The sequence below is a fragment of the Hylobates moloch genome, unplaced genomic scaffold, assembly GCF_009828535.3.
Source record: "Hylobates moloch isolate HMO894 unplaced genomic scaffold, HMol_V3 SCAFFOLD_4, whole genome shotgun sequence".
NCBI classification, from domain to species: domain Eukaryota; kingdom Metazoa; phylum Chordata; class Mammalia; order Primates; family Hylobatidae; genus Hylobates; species Hylobates moloch.
In genome coordinates this window covers 121,121,929-121,144,338 of record NW_026652279.1, presented here as the reverse complement: position 1 = coordinate 121,144,338, position 22,410 = coordinate 121,121,929, and the positions used below count along the sequence as shown (strand labels likewise).

The 22,410-nt window shown below is 33.6% G+C and overlaps 1 protein-coding gene across 2 annotated transcripts in view; it reads left to right on the top strand.

The window, feature by feature from the left end:
* DIAPH3 (diaphanous related formin 3) overlaps positions 1-22,410 on the top strand; it is a 502,965-nt gene that overhangs the window by 343,388 nt on the left and 137,167 nt on the right. For both annotated transcript variants that reach the window (XM_032150983.2, XM_058437956.1), the window contains one exon: positions 6,482-6,617. In XM_032150983.2, the coding sequence (XP_032006874.1) occupies positions 6,482-6,617 (136 nt within the window). The remainder of the gene's footprint in view (positions 1-6,481; positions 6,618-22,410) is intronic.

Sequence of the window (22,410 nt, the reverse complement as noted above, 5' to 3'; positions counted from 1 at the left end):
ACGACAACAAAAAGCTTAATTCACCTGAGATAATACAATTTAAAAATGGCATGTACCTAATAACATAGCCCCAAAATGACATTGTAAAAATTAATAAACTATATTGATAAGTTGACAGATTTAGGATTATGTTAGGATATTTCAACAAAGTTCTCTAACTTACTGATAAGCAGAAAAATATCATTAAAGACAAGTGTTAAACAATTAACAGACTTGATTAGTGTATATAGAATTCAAACTCAATAATTAAACAATACACATTTTTTCATGCACAAGTTGAACTTATATAAAATTGATTTATATATAAAATATATAAAATTCATGCACAAGTTGAACTTATATATATAAAATTGGTTACGTACTAGAGACCATGAAATCTCAATACATTTTTCAGTGTCAGTTTTATTTGTTTATTGACCACAATGACATGAAATTAGAAATAAAATTAAAAGGATGAAATTTTAAAACCTCTAGTTTGAAAATTCTAGAAACACATGTAAAAAGTCATTTGTCAAAGATGAAATCATAGAAAACAATTATACCTGAACAATATTGAAAATACCCCCACATTAGACTTTGCTGGATGCAATAAAAATGGTATAAATTTATACCATATGTGCTTAAGAGAATAAGTCAAATGTTTCTACATATATAAAAGATAAATATTTGAGGTTATGGATATTCCAATTACCCTGATTTGATCTTTACACATTATATAAATGTATCAGATTATCATATGTACCCCCAAAATATGTACATGTATTATGTATCAATAAAATAACTTTTATCAGAAAGACTTAAAAGCATCTGACTTCAGAAATTTAAAAAGGATTCATATGATCCTAGAGAAACCAGAAGGAGGGATATGAAAGATTAAATGAAAGAAAAAGTGATGTAAACTTAAAAGGCAAAAATGAGGTTATTCTGAAAAGACAAGTTAATTAGATATATTGCTAAAAAGATTAATCAAGAAAAAGAGAAGATAAATAATATTGAGGATATAAAAAGGAACATAACTAAAGATACAGAAAATAGTAAAAGGAGAAGAGCTTTCTGTAAAAATTTGTAGGATAGTATTGGAGAAAGTAAATGAAATGGATAAGTTCCTAGAAAAAAATAACGTATTGAAATTACTTGAAATAGAAAGCATGAATAGTTCTATAACTAATTTTTATTTTAATGACTTTTAATCTTCAAAATAAATACTTGGCCTAGAAGTTTTTCAGATACATTTTACCAAATTTTAATGAAATGATTATCTCAAACAAATGGAATACAAAAATGTATTTTATGACTAAATATTCAAAAAGATAAATCCTTCCTGTCCAAATTGAGTTTATCCCAGAAGTGAAAGTATGGCTTAATATTAGAATATTCATAAATATAATTCACTATATTGAGCCTAATGGGAAAAAAAAATTGTGAAATTTCTCTCAGTCAAGTCAGAAAATCCTATTCAGATTTCAAAACAAGAACCATGAACTAATTTAACCCTCTACCCTACTCCAAAGTAGGAAAGGAGTCAAAGGAAACCCTTTAACCTAATAGAATCTAACTCCTAGTCAGTATAGTAAGATAAGACAAGTAGGAGTTGAAAATGTAAAGATTGAAAAGGGAGAAAATCAAGCTGTCATTATAGCACTCTATGAATAGCAAAAACAAATCCTATAGGAAAACTATAAGAAATAATAAGAAAAATTATCAGTAGTATATATAAAAATTACATTTTTTAGGCTGGGTGCGGTGGCTTATCCCTGTAATCCCAGCACATTGGGAGGCTAAGGTGAGAGGATCACTTGAACCCAGGATTTCAAGACCAGATTAGACAACACTATCAAGACCCCCATCTCTACAAAAGGTAAAAATTACATTTTTATATGTTATAAAACAATAGAAATCATTGTTTTTAAAGAAGACACCATTTACAATAGCAAAAGAAATGTAAAGTATAGAGAGTAAATCTAACAAAAATGTTCAAGACCTGAATGGAGAAAATGATTTTTTTTTCTAAAGCCTTTTTTAAAGATCCAAGTTAATAAAAAGCCACATGCTGTTCAGATAGAAGACTCAAAATTGTGAAGATATCAATTAAAAATCCTTGTAGTCCTTTTCAACGAAACTTAACAAGTCTATTCTAAAATACAGATGGAAGAGCAAAGGCCCAAGGATGTAGAAGGCATTCCTAAGTAAGAAAAATAAGATGTAAGCCGTAATAATTAAAATAGAGTATTATTCTTAGAGACATGGATATATGATCAAATGGACTAAAACAGCCATAAAATAAATCAACAAACATGTGCTAATTGAAATCCAAAAGAAGTGACTTTGCATATTATTGGAGAAAGGATGGGCAAAAGTGAATTGGATCTCCACCTCATACTGTTCAAAAATGTTGATTCCAACAATGAATGAATGGATTTTTAAAATGTGATTTATATACACAATGTAATACTATTCAGCCTTAAATGAAAACATGGAAATTCTGTCACTTGCAACAACATGGATGAAACCAGAAGACATTATATTAAGTGAAATAACCATTGACTGAGAGACAAATACCATAATATGATCTCACGTGTGGTATATAAAAAAGTCAAACTTATAGAAATGGAGAATAGAATGGTGGTTATCATTCTACTTGGAGGGTAAGGGAGTTGCACCAAACTATGTCTGGCAAGTAACACTCAAAGAATTTCTTTAGGCAAAGTGTAGCTGAAAGTAGTTGGTGGCAGTGCAGTTTATTTGCCAGTTGACTAAATATAAAGGTCAAGAAAAGATGATGTTTTTAAAAAATCAATGTCTAATAGCCAATTGTCTTTATATCTGGCTAACCCTTAACTTTTCTTTCTTAATTCAAATTTAGGATGGAAGTCACTAAGAGGCAGTCATATCCAGAAAAATGTTGTTCTCATGTAATTATTCAGTTTTTCTGTTTTAAGCTACTTTTACTTCTTAACATTTAGAATAAAAGAAAATCTCAAATTACTGTTTGAACTGGGATATTAGTCTCAGACTCAACACCTGTTTCTGTGCTCTCTATTGGTATTTTTTCAGCTAAAATTCTTCTCCTAGTAGTTATAATATCAGAACATGGTATGTTTTAAATGAAGTAGGCTTTTAAATGAAAATCAATAGTGCATTTTTCATAAAACAAAATAGGTTTAAGAACTTCTTTAGACCTTATTTCTAAATGTAAACATTGTTTTTATAGGTCTTGGAAAAGTAATTTTGACTTTTTATTACCCATGGGAATGCTAAAAGGGTGTGGCAATTATATCTGATAGCAGATGGCCTATTATGTACTCACATTTAAATGTATTCAGTCATTAGAGTAGAAAATTCACATCAGAAAATGTTATACCTTAATTAGACTCATAAATAAGCTACATGATATATTATTTATTTATTATAGGTTCATCTTGTTCATTTCTCTCAAGCAAGAAATACAATTTTGATTCCTGAATATTTGCTTATCCTTTCTCTATCACAACCTATCTTCTTACCCCATCTCCCTTATAGATACATACATGAGTATACATGCACACACACATACAGATATACACACTTGTCTTTGAACCTATGATTATCTTCTCCTGCCTTTCTTATGTTGAATTTTTTTTTTTTTTTTTTTTTTTTGAGACAGAGTCTTGCTCTGTTGCCAGGCTGGAGTGCAGTGGTGTGATCTCGGCTCACTGAAACCTCCGCCTCCTGCCTCCCAGGTTCAAGTGATTCTCCTGTTTCAGTCTCCCTAGTAGCTAGGACTACAGGTGTGTGCCACCATGCCCAGCTAATTTTTATATTTTTAGTAGAGATGGGGTTTCACCATGTTGGCCAGGATGGTCTCAATCTCTTGACCTCATGATCCACCCACCTTGGCCTCCCAAAGTGCTGGGATTACAGGCATGAGCCACTGCGCCCAGCCTTTTATGTTGATTTTTATTACAACTTTTGTCTCATAGCTGCCTCTTAATATACGTGACCATAATATGAAGCAATATGGTGGAAAACCGCTGACTGTAGCTAGCTTTCAAATCTTGCGACTTACTGCCTCTTACTACTTTTATTACAGTAAACAAGTACTTAACCACTCTGGGCCAGATTAGAGAATGCAGAATCCAATTTGAGAATTAAAGGGATTGCACATTAAAGCATCTAGTATTGCAGCTGGTATTTTATAGCTTAGCAATAATAACTAGCGTTTATATATGTCAAGAACTGTGAAGAGTTTGAGAGTTTACCTACTAACAGGCTAACAAGTTAACTTGACACCATTTCATGGATGTGGGGTCAGAGACAAAGAATCCTTTCCTACTCACACAATAGCAATAGCCAGATTAAACTGTTTTTTTTTTTTAGGTTTCTGAGCCCATACTCCCACAGGGCTATATGAAAGGGGCAGGTGACACTTATATCCACAGTGGTTTGTGTCATTGGAGGGAAATCCCGAATTTAGGGAATGCAGTCTTTTATAATAGGTAGTAAGACTGTCCAGCCTTTGCTCCAGTTTATCATTCTGGGCAGTAACAAACCCCTTAGCTTAGGAGGGAGATACTACCTCTATCTTCTGTTCATTATGCAAATATCTTTGAAAAGATAGTTCGAAACAAAAGTGCTTAGTTGGTGCTTGTATCTCAGTGTACGTAGTTTTGCACTTGCTTGAAAATCTCTAGTCATTTTCCAGAACCCTTAAAAGAAAATCCAACCTCCCTATCTTGGCCTAGAAGACCCTGAGGGATCAGGCCTCAGCATACCTCCCTGACCTCATCTTATACCTTTATACTGGCCTTCTGTCTCCTAAACCCAATAGCAACCTTTGCATTAGCACTTCCCTCTGCCTGATGTGTTCTAGATCATCACTTACCTAGCTCCTTGACATTCAAGATTCAGCTTGAATCAAGTCAGAGTGAGACCTTATCTACCTACCTAATGTAAAGTAACCCCTCAGGAATGCTATCACAGCACTCTTATTTTGTTGTTGTTATTTATTGTTTATTTCTGCCTCCTGCTGCACCCTACCGTATAGAATGTAAACTTGTTTTAGCGTGCTGTCTTATGTACTCTTCCTTCTCTCCTCTCCACCTTCCTTTCCTCTGTTTTTTTTCTCCCCTACTTTACAATACTATTTAGTAGTCTCTGAGTAAGTATTAGTTGGATGGATGGAAGGATGGATGGATGGATGCATGCATGCATGGGTTACTGTCCTCTCTATGCTTTTTGTTTCTTTTTGTTGTTGGTCAAAAATATTAAACTTTATTATTTGATTTTTAATGAAGAACTTGTACTAACTCTAGGGTTAAAATAAAGAATACCACAGTAAAGAAATAAAAGCCTTCCCCTGAAACAACATAAGCCACCTACTTGTTATAGTTTAATTACACACTTTTCTGTTTAATACCAGTGGTAATAAATGTCCAATGTGTTAACCTGTTTGGTTTCATTGGTGTTTAATATAATGTTACTGTCTTTGTTGGCACTTAAAAATCCCATGTTTACCTGCTAATTCCCCTTAATGTCACATGAGAGGTATTTCTTGATGTGCATAACACTTAAGAAATTAAACAAATAATCACATATCTTCTTATGATTAGCATGTTATTATTAGTTTTGATCAATAGCCAGAGGACCTGCCTTTGAAATAACAAACATTTCTTTTTTTTTTTTTTTTTTTTTTGAGATGGAGTCTTGCTCTGTCGCCCAGGCTGGAGTGCAGTGGCATGATCTCGGCTCACTGCAAGCTCTGCCTCCTGGGTTCACACCATTCTCCTTCCTCAGCCTCCCGAGTAGCTGGGATTACAGGCGCCCGCCACCACACCCGGCTAATTTTTGTATTTTTAGTAGAGACGGAGTTGCACCGCGTTAGCCAGGATTGTCTCGATCTCCTGACCTCATGATCCGCCTGCCTCGGCCTCCCAAAGTGCTGGGATTACAGGCATGAGCCACGGTGCCTGGCCAAGAAACATTTCTTTAGTTACCTTTACAATATTTCTCTCTATATGAGAAAAATTCATATATGATTGTAATAAAAAGTAGCCACTACAAGATTTCACTTCTTATGTCTTTAATTTGATAATTTTTCTTGTACTTGATAATTTGCTTTGCAAAGAAGATATGGAAAACCCTAATTCAGTTGCTAGACACTTTTGGAAAGGTATATGGGAAAACAGTTTCGATTTGTGAATTAGTTTTTTTTATTTTCAATTTCTGTCTCCCATCTCCCTTTTAGTTGGTTAATTCCATCAAGATGTAGATGTTTTAAAGATGCAGGTTTAAGTTTAATAACAGTCGTATTTATAGATACATAACATATTTAACAAAGGTTTCTGTGCATACCTTTTAGAAGACTGTATTACTAACATAACTCACCATTATCTAAAAGATAATCATGTTTCTACCTTAAGTATATTTTCAAATAGATAATTTTCCATTTTGTGGGGTGAATCACTGGTTAAAATTGATCACTTTTCAAAATTTTTTGTAATAGCAAGCAATAAAGGAGAATATCAAAAAAAGAGAAGCAGAGGAAAAAGAAAAACGTGCCAGAATAGCTAAAGAATTAGCAGAGCGAGAAAGACTCGAACGCCAACAAAAGAAAAAGCGTTTATTAGAAATGAAGACTGGTGAGTACTATCAAATTTGTTATTTATTCTATGTATACTTAAGATTTATACTGGCTGCTTTATTAGTATATTAATGAACTTAGTGAAAAAGGAAAATACAATCACTTGTTTCTGTAATTAAACCATAGAACAATTCTTTCTTTATGGTCTTCTCTCCCTTCCATTTACTAACAAGTAGTGTAGTGTCTTCATTCTAATGTTGGTCATAGGTGATTTGGTCCTCTGTTATGCTGTTTTGGTTCCAGCGTATTCACATTTCTTTAATTACTACCTCAATAATCAATCTTTAATAATGTATGTCAGTTAATAAAGTAATTATCAGAAATGGACTGTGGAAAATTCTATAGGACATGTAACCTGGTTTCTTCAACAAAATATCCCAAGGGAGGGAAAAAAAGTGATGAAGGATAAACATTGTTTAAAAGAAAGAGACTTAAGCGACATATCAGCCAATTGCAATGTATGGAATTTATGTGTATTCCAATCTGTGGTCCCAGCTACTCTGGAGGTTGAGGTGGGAGGATCGCCTGAGCCTGGAAGGTTGAGGCTGCAGTATGCCTTGATCTTGACACTGCACTCCAGCCTGGGAGACAGAGTGAGATTTTGTTTCAAAAAAACAACAAAAAGAAAAAAGCAGTCTGAACATTTTGGATACTTTTTTTTTTCTTGTAAACATGACAAAATTGTTGTCAATATGTTTCAAAGTATCTTTTAGAGACTGGTACTGAAATTTTACAGAAACATATGTATATATGTATTTCAAGAAGCTAAAAGATACCACTTATTTAGAAGCAAAAGAATTATGTAAAATGTAGTTATATTTTCATTCCCTGAAAAATTTGGCTTTTCTACTTCCAAGTCAGTAAGGATTGAACAAGGCTTTAATTAAAATCCATCCACTTCACTGCTAAATCACCATAGTTTACAATTCAGGGTTGCAAATTCACCTAAGGTTTCCCCAGGAATAGATAGAGATGCCTACTTTGCCTTCTTTACTTTCACTTTACAGGTATATTTTTATGCTTACTAAAGCGAATCAAGTACCTTAATGTATTTCACTTGTTTCTTCCTGGGAAGAAAAATCATCTAAGCACAATTTCTTGTTTATATTTGAAATTCAGGGAATATTCTCAGAATTATTTTTAAGTATGAATGAAAATGGAGATCAGAAAGATTTAGTATTTATTTTTAAAATACGCTTCTGGAAAGAATTTTAAATTAATATATTACTTCCTAATTTACAGAAGATTCTGGTGTTTGGTGTTTGAACATTAGCTTTTTTTTTTTTTTTTTTTTGAGATGGAGTTTCGCTCTTCTTGCCCAGGCTGGAGTGCAATGGTGCGATCTGGGCTCACTGCAACTTCCGCCTCCTGGGTTCAAGGGATTCTCCTGCCTTAGCCTCCCGAGTGGCTTGGATTACAGGGGCCTGCCACCACGCCCGGCTAATTTTGTATTTTTAGTAGAGACAGAATTTCGCCGTGTTGGCCAGGCTGGTCTTTAACTCCTGACCTCAGGTGATCCACCCACCTCAGCCTCCCAAAGTGCTGGGATTACAGGCGTGAGCCACTGCTCCCAGACTGAACATTAGCTCTTTTAGCGTTGGCTATAGTTATCTAGATGAGTTGCTAGATGGCAGATTGGATGTATTGCTTGTGGGTTTTGCCCAGGGTCTGATCACACAGAGTGTCTCAGTAATTCTCTCTTATACCAATTTGAAAGATTGAAACTTGATAGGGCAAAGAAATTCTAATAAAACTTCCAATGTAATGTCAGTAATATTTTAATTTAAATTTGTGTCTCCCCAAGGAAGCTTTCACTTTTAAGAATAAGTTTATTTCTCAAATTTATTTACATTGTATAAAACACCTAAAAAATAGTAGATCAAAAGACTGTTACCCATAATCTTCCTATCCAAAAAATCACTGTAAACATTTTTGCACACTGTTCTTTCAGTTTTAAATTTTTCTGCCTTCTAATAGTAGCTATGATCCTAGTAAATATGCAATTCAGTGTCTCACTTTATGTTGCTGAACTTTTGAATGTTTCATGTTATTCATAGCTTGTAATTCTTATAATTTTTAATATATATATATGATTGATTCCACTGGTTGTGCCATATATAATTTAACTTGCATTAGTCAGTAATGAAGTCATGGAACAATAGTTATTGCTGACTTTTCAAGTGATTAATCTTTTTATCCATAAATAATGTTTGTAATTATTTTATTGGACATGGAATAGAAAAGGATATTTTTAAGACTTTTGATGCATACTTACAAATTGATTTTCAGAAGCATAACTTTAATTTTCTCAACTTTCAACATTGGGTTGTGATTGTGCCTTGGTTGAATATTCTTATTTTTTAAGATTTGTGCTAATTTTATAGATTTTAAAATTATGTTTTATTATCTTAATTTGCATTTCTTTGAGTATTACTAAAGTTGGACTTTTAAAAAGCGTTTATAGTTCATTTTTAGTTCCTCTGTTGTGAATTGTGTTATCTTTTTCTTACTGATTTGTGCAAGTTAGCTCAGTATGTATTCATATTTACATTTTAAATATCTCCTTCCAATGTGGCTTTTTTATTTCTATATCTTGATATATATAAAACTTTTATTTTCATTCTATGATGTTTTAATATTTGCCTTTGTGAGTTTTTCTATCACCTTTAAGTTTAGAAAATCATCCTTTCACTGATTTCATATCAACTTCGTTTCTTTTCTAGTTTTGATTATTTATAATATGACTGTACTTATTTATAATCTTCCCTTAATCATATATTCGATATATAGGTTTTAATATAAAAGGATCTGTTTCTAAATTTTACCAAAAGCATTCTAATATTTAGCCATCAATTGTGTTTAATAGCTGGTTTATGTTTCTTTAAAATAGGTAATTTTATGTTGATGACATTACCTTCTTTTCTTAATTTTAAAGAAGCTTGAATGTTTTTAATTTTAACAATAGATTTAAAGAAAGGTTTTATTATATCTTTTGTTAATCATAGAGCTCATCTTATTTGACCTATTGGATTATTTGATTAGACTTTTTCTATGGTATCTCTTCCTAAACATGGTCTGCAAAGTATCATAGGTGGGCCTCAAGTAAATGCAAAATCTTCACCCAATAGGACTTTCCAAACCTATAATGTGCTGAGGTACATATGCATCATACATTTTAACATTTTTCAGGAGAGCCCTCTGCAGAGCATAGTCTGAGTAACTTTGATTTATATAAATGATATTAAAATAGATAATTTTAAAGTAACATACCTGTAAAATAAATACAGATATATGCTATATCTATATCATACATATGAATTTGCTATAGATGTAATCAAACTCATCTGATACAACATGCTGAAACAGCTATGATTTAAGAAGCTACTGTGAGACTTTGTCTTTTAAAAACATTTGAAATTTTTGCAAGTCAACTTTGAATTTTTTTTCCAGACTGTGGGATTTAAAATAATCCAGGGATAAGAGCCCAAATTTCATAATATTTGTAAACACATATTTTTCTCACCAAAGTGAAAGACCTCTTCTAAAACCCCAATAAATTATGATGATTCTGAATGGTCCTTAGTTTTCCTTTAAAATCAACACAATTATTAATGTAGAAGAACAAAGCATTTGATTTCTTAAAGTAACTGCTATTACCAAGTGAGTCATATAACCATATAACAAATATATTACTACGTGCTTATTTATTGATAACTTTTTTCATTTTTAAAAAAAATCACAAATATACAGTCAACTTTTTTCCATATCATATGTAGAATATGCTTTTTGTCAAGTCATAATTTTTTATAACATTTGAAGGCTTTATGAAATAGAAGTTACTAGTGTATCTAATTTAGCACTTAATTACTGAAAATATGTAAAATATCAGTTTTTTATACTTTTAAATTGATACATTGAATTTTATGCATATGTGATATTTGACAAATATGATCTTCAATAAAGACAATGTACTATTATGAAAATATGTGTTATTTCTATTATTATTTTATTGGTAAAAAATGAAATATAGCAAGGCCACTTTTTATTGTTCTTTTATTCATCAAGTTTTTTTCTATATGTTGAGATTACAGTGATAAATAAGAATAAAAAGGTTCCTGCTGTAATGAAGTTTAAAATTCTAATGAGTGCTTCAAATAACCAAATATATAAAATAATGTCAGATAATAATTTACAGGAACTAAAATAAGATAGGATAATGAGATGGACACTGCTTAGGCTGGTGGTAGTAACAAAATTTGGTCTCAGAGAACTAAGGAGACTATTAGTATATATCAAACTTTCTAGTTTAAATATCGTTTAATAAAAATCCTCAGAAGTTGGTAAGATTTATATAATCAGTGTATGTGGTTTTCGGATAACCAGGCTTATAAACTGTACTATATGTGCTAATATGGTGTAGTTTTTAAACATTGTGAGGATCAGTTGAAACTTTATGTAATTTTTCTTCGCAGGTGTTATATTTTAGTACAGAACATGGTACTGCTCAAATCTTTGTAGAAATTTTTAGCCCGACTTTCTCAGCCTTAAAAGAATGTGGAAGGGTGAATTATTGAATTTATGTTAGTGTTTTGTTACCTCACTGGGCCAGGAACTTTTTTTTAGCTTATTTTCGTATGTAAGGCACATACCCCTGGATGATAGAGGAAGAGAGAAATCTTCACATAACTCTGCCATAAACCCACAGGGAGCTTCCTTCCATATATTTTCATGGCTTTAGTATTTCCTCCATGCAAATAAGAACTGAATTTTTTCACAGGTGTAGAAATTCTTGTATCACTATCTGAGGTAGCACAGTAAATTAAATTCCTGTTCTTTCTTACCCATAGTAAATCATTACTTGCCATCGGCAAGAGAACAGGCAACTATTTCCAAATCTACTATTGTTTATTATCACTAGCATTTCAGAATGTGATTTTTGTTAATAGAATGAAAATAAAGATAAAAATAGTGGACTAAATTTCTCCAAGAAGAAAAATGAAGCATTAAAAATCCTTCTGAGCAGCCAAACTAAGAAAGGCAGTCTCCTATTTTCATGTTATAGTGTTAAAACATGATGTTTTTCGTTTTTGTTTTCTCATTTTTTTTTTAAATGATGAACCTGAAGGTCTCTTAAATATTCACATACACAGTTTTGGTTATTTCTGTTGAATGTTTTGTTATTACATAAACAAGAAAGTTACATTTTCATGATGTCTTTATTTAATCAGCATATAAATTTTGAATAAATGTCTAAGGTTGATGCTTGAGTTTGAACTATTTTAATTTAAGAAGTACCTATTCATCTGACATGAAAACTACTAAGCATAGACCCTAATGGTTATTAATTTAAAATGCATAACTGTTCTTATGTGTAATCATTTCTAGTAAGGCAAGTAGTAGTAATAATTTTATGTGATTATGCACAACTTTTTCTAAATTCCATTTCTGTTTCTTAATCATGGACACAAATAGGGCATTTGATAATAGAATTCAAGTATTATACTTGAAGACTTCCTGAGTATGTAAGTTGATTCACATCATTTTTAAATAGCAGATCAAAATGGCCTTGAAATGGACCCAGTGTTGTGTAATTACGTTTTGTGGGAGAAGTAAATAAGAGCTTATTTAATGGAGCAATAAAAACTGTATGAGCAGCTCCTATATTTTAGTCTTTAGGTTACAATTTGTCTATTATTTATTAGACTTAAATGTCTCATTTGGTGCAACTTCAGTCTATTAAATAAAGAGATAATTAGCTTTTAGGAATCTGTTGTTTACCCACATGGCCAAAATTGCTCCTTTGTTTTCCATTCTGCAATTTAGAATAACTAAGCAATTAGGCCTCCATTTTAGAGGAAATGCATATTACATAAATTCTACTTGGGAATGTCTCTGCCAATCTCAACAGATATGCAATTAATGTTTGTACTTGCTTTCATAAAGGCTTTAACAATTACCCTGTCTTCTACAGATATCATAAAACTTAGATTACTTTCCAGAATTGCCCATATTCTAGTTTTGTGCAGTAATGCTTTCAGTTTTTTAGTGTTATTGGCAATTGGTGCATATAAATAAGCCAGTAGTTTTAATAATTTCTTGATATAGAAGGGTAGAACAAATGGAATTGCATTGGCTTGGATGTATTTCTCTTTTCTTTACTCCATCATTTATAGAACAGACATTGTAATAACAACAGCAACAGCAACAACCGCTACTACTACTGCTAGCATTTATTGATCACATATTATTTGCCAGCCTATATTTATTATTACATGTAATACTTATAACAAACTCATCAGAGTATTTTATATATCAAAAAGTTTAATTTACTTGCACATAATCACAGATTTAGCAAGCCATGAAGCCAGTACTCAAGTCTTCTCACGAGGTCATATTTTTAACTATTGTGCTATTATATTTTACCACTCATGATTTAACCGTGGTACAGGAAAAAGGGACCAAAATGATTATGGTAACTGTCACTAGACTATACCTATATAAGAAGATTGAGAATTATTTTCCCTGGAAATGTGTGAGAGGGTCAGCCATGTCTTTGGTAACATAATTAGTGGTTTTAAGCCAGGTGGTCTCTCCCTTTGTGTTTGTAACTTCTGGGAGGATTATCACCGTCAAAGGAGGGATTTTTCAATGTTCTGAATAGTTCTGACCCAACATAGTTGCCAGAGGTCAACTTTTCTGAGGGAGGTAGAAATGTATTCAGTACTTTCGTTGTTTGACTCAGAATAGTTAAGGAACCAGAGAATTTGCAATATAGTAGGTTTTAGGAGTGGCACAAACATTTTGTGTGCTTTACTTGTAATATGTGCCCTGAGACATTCTTCCACGTCCACCAACTGTACCATGTAACAATTTTTTCCTTCTGATGGTATTAAGAAACTGAAATTCTGTTCCATAAATAGTAGCAAGCAATGTCTGGTGGGAAATTTTTCCAAGAGTCTCTCTGTCAGTTAGCTATGCAGCTTTTCGCTTATGTGCAGGCATCTCTTTCACTGGAATAACATAGCTTAAATTATGAAAACTCATTCAGAGTTCAACCATTTTGTGCACTAATTTGCATCTTCTCCATGCAGCTATACAAGGCTCACACACCGTCCTTTGTCCCCTTCCAACAAGCCCCAGAAAAGAGAAGGAGGTTCTCAGACTTCCAGCATAACTTAATTTGAAAGTGATTATTTTTTTCTTTTTTTTTAAATTGTATTATTATTATACTTTAAGTTCTAGGGTACATGTGCGCAATGTGCAGGTTTGTTATATATGTATACAGGTGCCATGTTGGTGTGCTGCACCCATTAAATCGTCGTTTTGTCTTTTTCTTTCTTTCTTTCTTTTTAAACTTTCTTGAGCCTTATCAGTGCCACTCTTGTTAAACATTTTTGTGGCATATCCTCATACTAATTAGTTTATTGTGCATCCAGTATTTTAAAATCATTTTCAAAATGTTTTTCATATTATTATAATATGGTATTTACTATATTCTCAACTTCACTTTTTGTTGTTTAACTTTTCTGGGAATAAAAGATTAAACGCCAATTTTCATAAACTTTATTTGAGGCAAAATAATTTAAATTTTTAAGGTGTAGCATGGTCTACCTCTAAGAATTTTACCAAAAAAATCTTTATATTAACATCACTTATTCATAATTTCACCCTGTTCATATTCTAGGGCAAAAAAATCATACCAATCAGTTCTTTTGATCTTATCACAATGTGGAAAACTCTGTAACTTTGATAATATCAGCCACATTTATTGTATTATAATTGAAAACTCAATCACAGCATTGCATCTTCTTTGTCTGTAACATTCAATACTCCTTAGCTGTCTCCACTAATCGACATAAACCATATATCCCACAAAGCCTAAAATATTTGTTAGCTGGCCCTTCACAGACAAATTTTGCTGATTCATAATATAGATCAATAATTCATAGACTCTGTTCTTTGATTTTAAGAGACAGATAAAAAAAACCATGAAGTAAAAAAAAAAACTTTTTCCTTGTCTTCCTATAGCCAAAAGCATGCATTTGCAAAATGACCAGTCTGTGTTGAAAAATAATGAGTTATTGTTATTTTGATAAATTTGATATATTTATAAATTGATAAATGATAAGTAAATTAATTAAAATTGATATATTGATAAAATTAATGATAATTGTCAGGGAAAACTTAATCTTTAGGCATATTTCTTGCTACAGAGAATTGTGTGATTTTTAGATGTATTAATTTGAAATGGAAAGTCATGCAGTTGAACTTTTGAAATGCTAGCAAGCATCTGGGCTGCTGATTGTTTCAGCAACCGATCTAGCACAACCATTGTGCTGCTTATCCTTTTAGCCCAGCTTATAGACCCCAGTATTTCTATAGTATTGTTTGTATATCTTTCAAAATGAAAATATCAGTGTGTCAAAAGGTCATAGGTGGAGCCAGGTTTTTCTTTTTTTATTAATAGGTTCTCTCTTTTCTTTGTATTTTGGGTCATTCTGACATTAAATCCTTAAAGTTGAAGGAAATCTATTCATTGGTGTTGAACTTGGTCGTGAAGGTTGCTCAAAGTCTAAAGTGATTATCTCAAAGAGGGGGGAAGAAAACAACTCAGTAGTATTTGGCATTTGATGATGAATAAATATACCCTAGGGCAGATTGGGCAAATTAAGCAAAGAAATTGAATATTTATATGTTACACGTAAATGGTATAAATAGGCATTAGTGTTTAGATGAAATTAGACATTATTTTGTAATAGGATTTTAAAATATTGTTTCCTGGATAGCTTCCTTCCTCAGATATCCAATGTTTTTCAAGAGAATTATAAGCAATATGATAGTAACAGAGTTAACATTGAGGGCAGCCTTAACACAGGCTAGAATGCCCCAAGGCAGGAAGAATATGACAGACTAGCGTAGTAACAGGAAATAGATGACTGACTGTTTTTAGAGCAAGCAATTCTTGGAGACCATTGCCTGACTAGAGTGAATTGCCATCATAGAACTTCCAATAATAATTATCATTAATGGGTATAAGTGACAGTAATTTCAGTTCAATAGAATCCTTTGAATGTTTTATTTTTAAACTATTAGTGCTATTCAGGCAGGAACTCTTATAAAATTAGTGCTGAATCTGAGGTTCTATTACTAGCTTTCATGAGTGTTGTGTAAAGGATCACTGCTTTAGGAAACTGGATAGATCCCCTCCAAAGTCATTCCAACACTGATTCTGTGGCAATTAGTTTGAAGATTCTAAATGTGTGACAGTTCCTCATTTTAACTTAACTGCAAAGTAGCCTTCAAGTGTTACAAAGTCAAGAAGATTGTTTGCTTGGGGAACAAAAGATTATTTTAATTCAAAGGCCAAGAACTAAGAAAAAGTCTTTTTGCTGCATTTCAGATATATTTCAGAAGTGATGATTCTATTAGTGCTGAATTGCAATTATGATCTCTGATTTTCAGTGGATGTTCTCAGTGCTAATTAGATTGTACTTTCTGCTGGATTCACGTGTGAATAAAAGTACTTTTTTAAAACCTTTATCCTTTATTATGTATTTTATGGTTTGATATGGAACACTAATGCTCTTCCCTCAAAAAAAGGACAGTGCCTTTTGATAGTAGTCACTCATTATTTCTTGAATGCATGGGATACTTTTATTAGATAAAAAATAAATTTATTAACTATTTTAACAGATTATTTTACCATTTTGCTGTGACTCTGTTAATTGTACTCTGTGATTTTGGCTTTGGTAGATGAAAATATTGTTTATGATCATTGGAAATACCATTCACCCTTGAGCAAAGATGCTAGTTCTGCTCCCACTACCCATAGACAAACTTTCAGAGACCCTTTCCATGGGATTCTGAAGGAATTTGGTCTGAGGAAACATGTCGTTTGGATTATACTGTATTCTAGTTGATTCTACCATTAAGGTAAATAGCATTGCAGTCTGAGGAAATGCTGTTTCCTAAGTCATGATATCTGCCGAGATCGAGCATAAAATGTCTTAATGTTATATTTGGAGGCATTGTGGGAAATTAAAGAAACGTTCTTCTCTGCCTAGAAAATATTAGAAGAAACCAAATGATGTCAAGCTTTGTTCAGAATTGCTACACTCACGTGATGGGGAAATCTTCGGAAGGAGTGTTGTTTTTCACATCTTCCTCTTCCCTATGAGATAATTCCCATTTTATGCTTGATACTGTCCTATTCCTAAAGCATTGCACTTTGATATAAGTAGGATATGAACTTAGTCATCTTTTATCAGTTCTAAAAGGGGAAAGGTAAGAAAAGAAGGGGAAAATATATCTTATGGTGTTTACCATTCTTAGAAACTGAGGAACCCTTAGAGATAAAATTTTCCATCTGAATATATTACAACTTAGCTAATGAGGGTTTCTGTATGGGGGAGGATGCAAGTGTATGTGTCCACACGCACTTGTGTGCATGTTTTTAGCCTGCTCCAATTTGAGGTCAGCTGATTCTGAAACAGAAGTTTTGACAATTTGGTGTATTCCTCCTAGAAACTTCTTCAAAAAGAAGTCTTTTTGAAGTAAGGGTTTATCTCATTTCATTAATTAGATACTCAATATTAATCTTTAATAAAGTACAGGAAAGGAGGGACATGATATGAAACATTTACTATAGTTATTTTAAATGATACTTCAGTTAATATTTTGATTTTGCTATGAAAAACTTGCTTTTTTATAAAGATCAAACATGCCATTATTTCTCAATAATGAATCTTACAAAAATAAAACCTTTAATCAAAATTAACCATGTTTAAAAAAAAATCTTTTACAGTGAGCTGTTGCTTCTAATTTCTTTTCATAGCAGGTGTTTAATAAGCACTTTAAAAATATTTATGGAATTCACATTTGTGGGACAAAAACTCCTCAACTGTACATGTTCTATTTATGCAGACCCCATAAAATAGATTGGCACAGTCCTAGGACAAGATATGACATAAGTCAAGTTTGTTTTATGTGCTCTTATAGTTTTGGTAACAAATGGGGAATTTCATAGTTATGACAGCAAGTTCAGATATGCAAAGATACAACTATTTCTATAAATGCAGTTTAATTTATGACTGAGCCATCAGCCTACCTGATGGTTAACAATGTAGTCAATTCTCTCTCTGTGTGTGCTTGCGTGTGTATGTGTGTGTGTGTGTGTGTGTGTGTGTGTGCATATTTCCAGTAATTTCAGTAGAGAGTTGTTATTTGTGTTTGAAATTCCCTTCCATGATCTCTTCTTATCTCCCTTCTTCCTTCGATGAAGGAAGCCAGCTGGGGGCACCCTTCTGTGCATGTGCCCTCTTTCTGGTTCAGTTGGCATCTAGGTCCCTAACAGCTTCCTTGCTTTGGTATCTTTCCTCCTGTCTACTTGTGGTAAAGGTGATCACTGGTTTGCCTTTGAATGGTAACCAGATAGAACAATTGGATTTCTCTTAGTTCCCTCCTTGACTTCCTTATGTTAATGATTCTTGGAAACATTCTTCTCTTGCACTTGCGCTCTTTCTTAGTGAACTTTTTTTTTCCTCCCCAGGCAGGGCACATAGGAAATTACTGTGCTTCAACCACAGCACTCAGCTTCTTGTGGTGCTTCTGCAGCCTTCTCGTACCCTAATCTTGTTTCCTTAGCCCATTCTCAACAATTCTGCATGTTAGACACAAGACGCCTCTACTCTTGGACTCAACTCCCTGTGACTTCCTAGGAAAGTCTGCCCAATTTGCGCCACTTCCTCATGGGATGAATGCACAGGGCTACTGCACTGCATGTAATCTCACTTCCAATTTCTCTTCTACCAGATGGGAGCATCTTTTCTGTTCAGAGCCTAAGAATGTGGTGTGCATTTTCTGCTACATGGGTAGTTCCTATACTAAGAATGATCCTTTGGCTCGACATTGGTGCAGGAGAAAGAAAGATGGATTGCCATCTGAGCAGTAAATGTGGAAAAGACTACCTTTGTTGTTCCTTTGAAATGTGGAATCTTGAATTAGGTGGATACCAAATGAACACAGTGAAATGAAAGGCCAGAGTTTCTGTGCCTGGGCATCCGATGGGCTAAGTAAATTCAGATACAGAGGTGTGACATTTATATATGGACTAACAAGTAATGTAGCAGGCCTGATTGATCTTTGGGTAGAACTATGGGCAAAAATGACGCTAAATTGGAAGTCAAGAAACCATGCTATGCTTTGGATTTTTTTTTTTTTTTTTTTTTGCTTTATTTTGTAGGCACATTTCAAGGGCATTAAACAGCAGTGATATGATTTGCTTTTAGAGAAATGGCTCTGTAGCAAAAACACAGATAGATCAGAGGGTGTTAGGACTAGGAGGAATGAGACTAATTAGGACACTTGCAATTTTGCAAGAGATAAATGCAGAAGACCTGAACTAGGATGCACTAAAAAGAGAAGACAGGATGGATTTGAAAGGCAGTTTAGAGGCATAATCAATAGGGCTTTCTAGTGGATTGGGTGTGGGGAGACAGGGAGAATACTTCATGAACAGGTAGGTGATGCTGCTCCTACCAGGTTTAGAACACATAGATTTTACATCTCCAATTTAAAGGCTTTTTAATCTTGGGAATGCTTTTTACCTGAATGGGCCTGGCATAGGGTAAGAAACACAACATCTGCACAGTAACCATTAACTTCTTTCATAGAGGAAAGTAAAAACAAATTTGTTAATAAAGACAACTTTGCCAGTTTTTATAACTAGATTAACCAAGAACCTCTGAAAATAAATCATGTTTAGCTCATGAGGATACGCTGGAGGTAGCCCTTTCTTGGAGAATCTGAGGCATGGGGTTCAGGTAGCGTAATGGAGAGAATGTGTCCCATTATCCCCTTGAAGGAAAACAGGTCAGTCCCACTCTTTCTTCTCCATCTAAAACTAGCCCAAACATTCAGTTCCAAGGTTCTAGGATTCTCATGATTGAAGTTTGCATTCGTTTATTTTGCTGGCATGTAATATTGTTGTAGTCAGTATTTGGTTATTGTTTTTTTGTTAGGTACTAATTACACCTTATCTAACATTCTGAAAGACATTCCCAAGGCTCCTGTGTGATTTGCATTTGTGACCATTAAATTTCTGACAAAAGGAATTATAAAAATGGGCATTGAAATACTTCCTTCATTAGTAGAATTATTAGTGTGATGGTGAAAAAAAAGTATTTCTATCAAAACTTTCCTTCAACAAATATTTATTTATCGCATATTATGTCATGATACTATCCTAGGCACTAGGGGTACAGCAGAAAATAAAACAAGCAAGTGTCCCAGCCCTCATGGGCATATATTCTGGCAGGAGACAGACAACATTTAAGATAAATATACAGCATTAGAAGTCCACAACTTATAAGGAGAACAAAATAAAGTAGGGATAGGGGGATAGAAAGTGTGGGAAGGAGTGACATTTTAGATAGGGTGTGTTTTTTTTCATGTACTAAAACTATTGAGATTATATACAATATTGCTATTCTCTGTGAATAGTGGTGTCATGAAATGTTTCGTGCTCAAGCTTAGAAGTTGGGTTACCAGTATTCCAGTCCCTGCTCCACCAGTAGCTAAGTAATAGCAGGCCAGTTAGCTTCAGACCATAATTCTCCTTATCTACAAAATAAGATTCCTTCTAATTTGGAAAATTCCATCTGTATTCTGTAAATTAATAACAAACTTTGTTAGAACCCAAGGAATCAAGTTTTGCCTACTCTTCCACTTACTTGCTCTATGACACTGTCCTCTTTTACAACGTAATCTCTAAGACACTTTTTATTACACAGTAAATATGACTCTCTTCTTATACAGTTATTTTTTTTCCCCCCTTTGGTTATAGGATGAATTTAGTTTAAAATTACATGTTTGGAATGTTTGCCCACAATATGGATCAGTAAAAGATATGTTTAGACAAAGTTACTGACATGGGGAAGTTAGGGAAATATATCTGTATGCACATATGTGTGTATGTATACAGACAACTCTTTTCATTTATGAATCTCGTAGTTTTCTGTCTATGCTCTTAATTTTCTGAATGGAAGGTACTTAATATGTTTGTAGAACAGAAATGAAAATGTCATATTATAGAAATGGTTGACCTTTCAACAGATTGACACCTTCTCATTTTCTCTGACAAATACTCAATCCACACTTCAGTCTATTAAGAACAGAGCTCATTAGCATACATAAACTAGCAGTCTGATCTAGTTATGGTGCATCCTTAATGTGTGACATGTTCAGCATTGTGTAACTACTTAGTCTTGTCATAAAAGGTAGAGTAGCCACCAGTGATCAAGGTTCTGAGATCAATTTAACCTGGATAAAATCTTTATCCATAAAAACTGTCATTAGAAATGACTAGCATTTCACTAATTAGTCCACCATTTACACCCCATAAGCTTCTCACAGATGGTGAATGTTTATAAACACCCACAGATGTGTGCACAGCTGACTCTCAGTTATCCGCAGGAATAGGGGACATAGATCATTTAGATTCACTTACGATACAAACTTCTCATTTTAGCTAGTTTCAATCTTTTTTCTCCTTGGACTTTTTACTACAGCTGTTAATGAAGTAGCAAATTAACTAATCTAATTTCAACTTCTCCTCTTATTGATGCACTTACCCCCTGATGAAAGCACTAATACGTACAAATGTGGTCACAAGATGGCTGGTAAGCTGGTGGAAATGGTAAGCATGAGCTTAGATAAATACATTGAGCAATGGAGAATATGTTTATAACTGTCTGTCTAGTAACAAACTTTAAGTTGTGAAACCCCAGCAAGCCACCCAGTTCAAGAATGACATACCTGGCCGGCGTGGTGGCTCACGCCTGTAATCCCAGATCCGAGACCATCCTGGCTAGCACAGTGAAACCCTGTTTCTATTAAAAATACAAAACATTAGCCGGGCATGATGGCGGGTGCCTGTAGTCCCAGCTATTCAGGAGGCTGAGGCAGGAGAATGGCGTGAACCCGGGAGGCAGAGCTTGCAGTAAGCCCAGATCGCGCCACTGCACTCCAGCCTGGGCGGCAGAGTGAGACTCCGTCTCAAAAAAATAAAAATAAAAAAAGAGAATGATATACCTAAATTCCCTGGGACAGAAGCATCTCCTTAAATTCAAGAGAAGGGAAAGGATGCCATTTTCCTTGGTGGCCAGGCCCTGTAGTAATAATTATTTGTTTTCTGATAGTTCTTCCTGAAATTTAGTCTCAATTTTTCATTATAGTATCAGCCTATCTACTGTCTTATGCTGAATGAAGATGAAGAAATACAAATACAATAACCCAGAGCACCATGAAGTCACTTTTTTGTCTTACTTCCTTTGGCCTGAAGAGTCTTGGGTCTTGTGCTTCTCATACATTCTTTTTTTTTTTTTTTTTTTTTTAATTATACTTTAGGGTTTTAGGGTACATGTGCACAATGTGCAGGTTTGTTACATATGTATCCATGTGCCATGTTGATTTCCTGCACCCATTAACTCGTCATTTAGCATTAGGTGTATCTCCTAATGCTGTCCCTACCCCCTACCCCCACCCCACAACAGTCCCCAGAGTGTGATGTTCCCCTTCCTGTGTCCATGAGTTCTCATTGTTCAATTCCCACCTATGAGTGAGAACATGCGGTGTTTGGTTTTTTGTCCTTGCGATAGTTTACTGAGAATGATGTTTTCCAGTTTCATCCATGTCCCTACAAAGGACATGAACTCATCATTTTTTATGGCTGCATAGTATTCCATGGTGTATATGTGCCACATTTTCTTAATCCAGTCTATCGTTGTTGGACA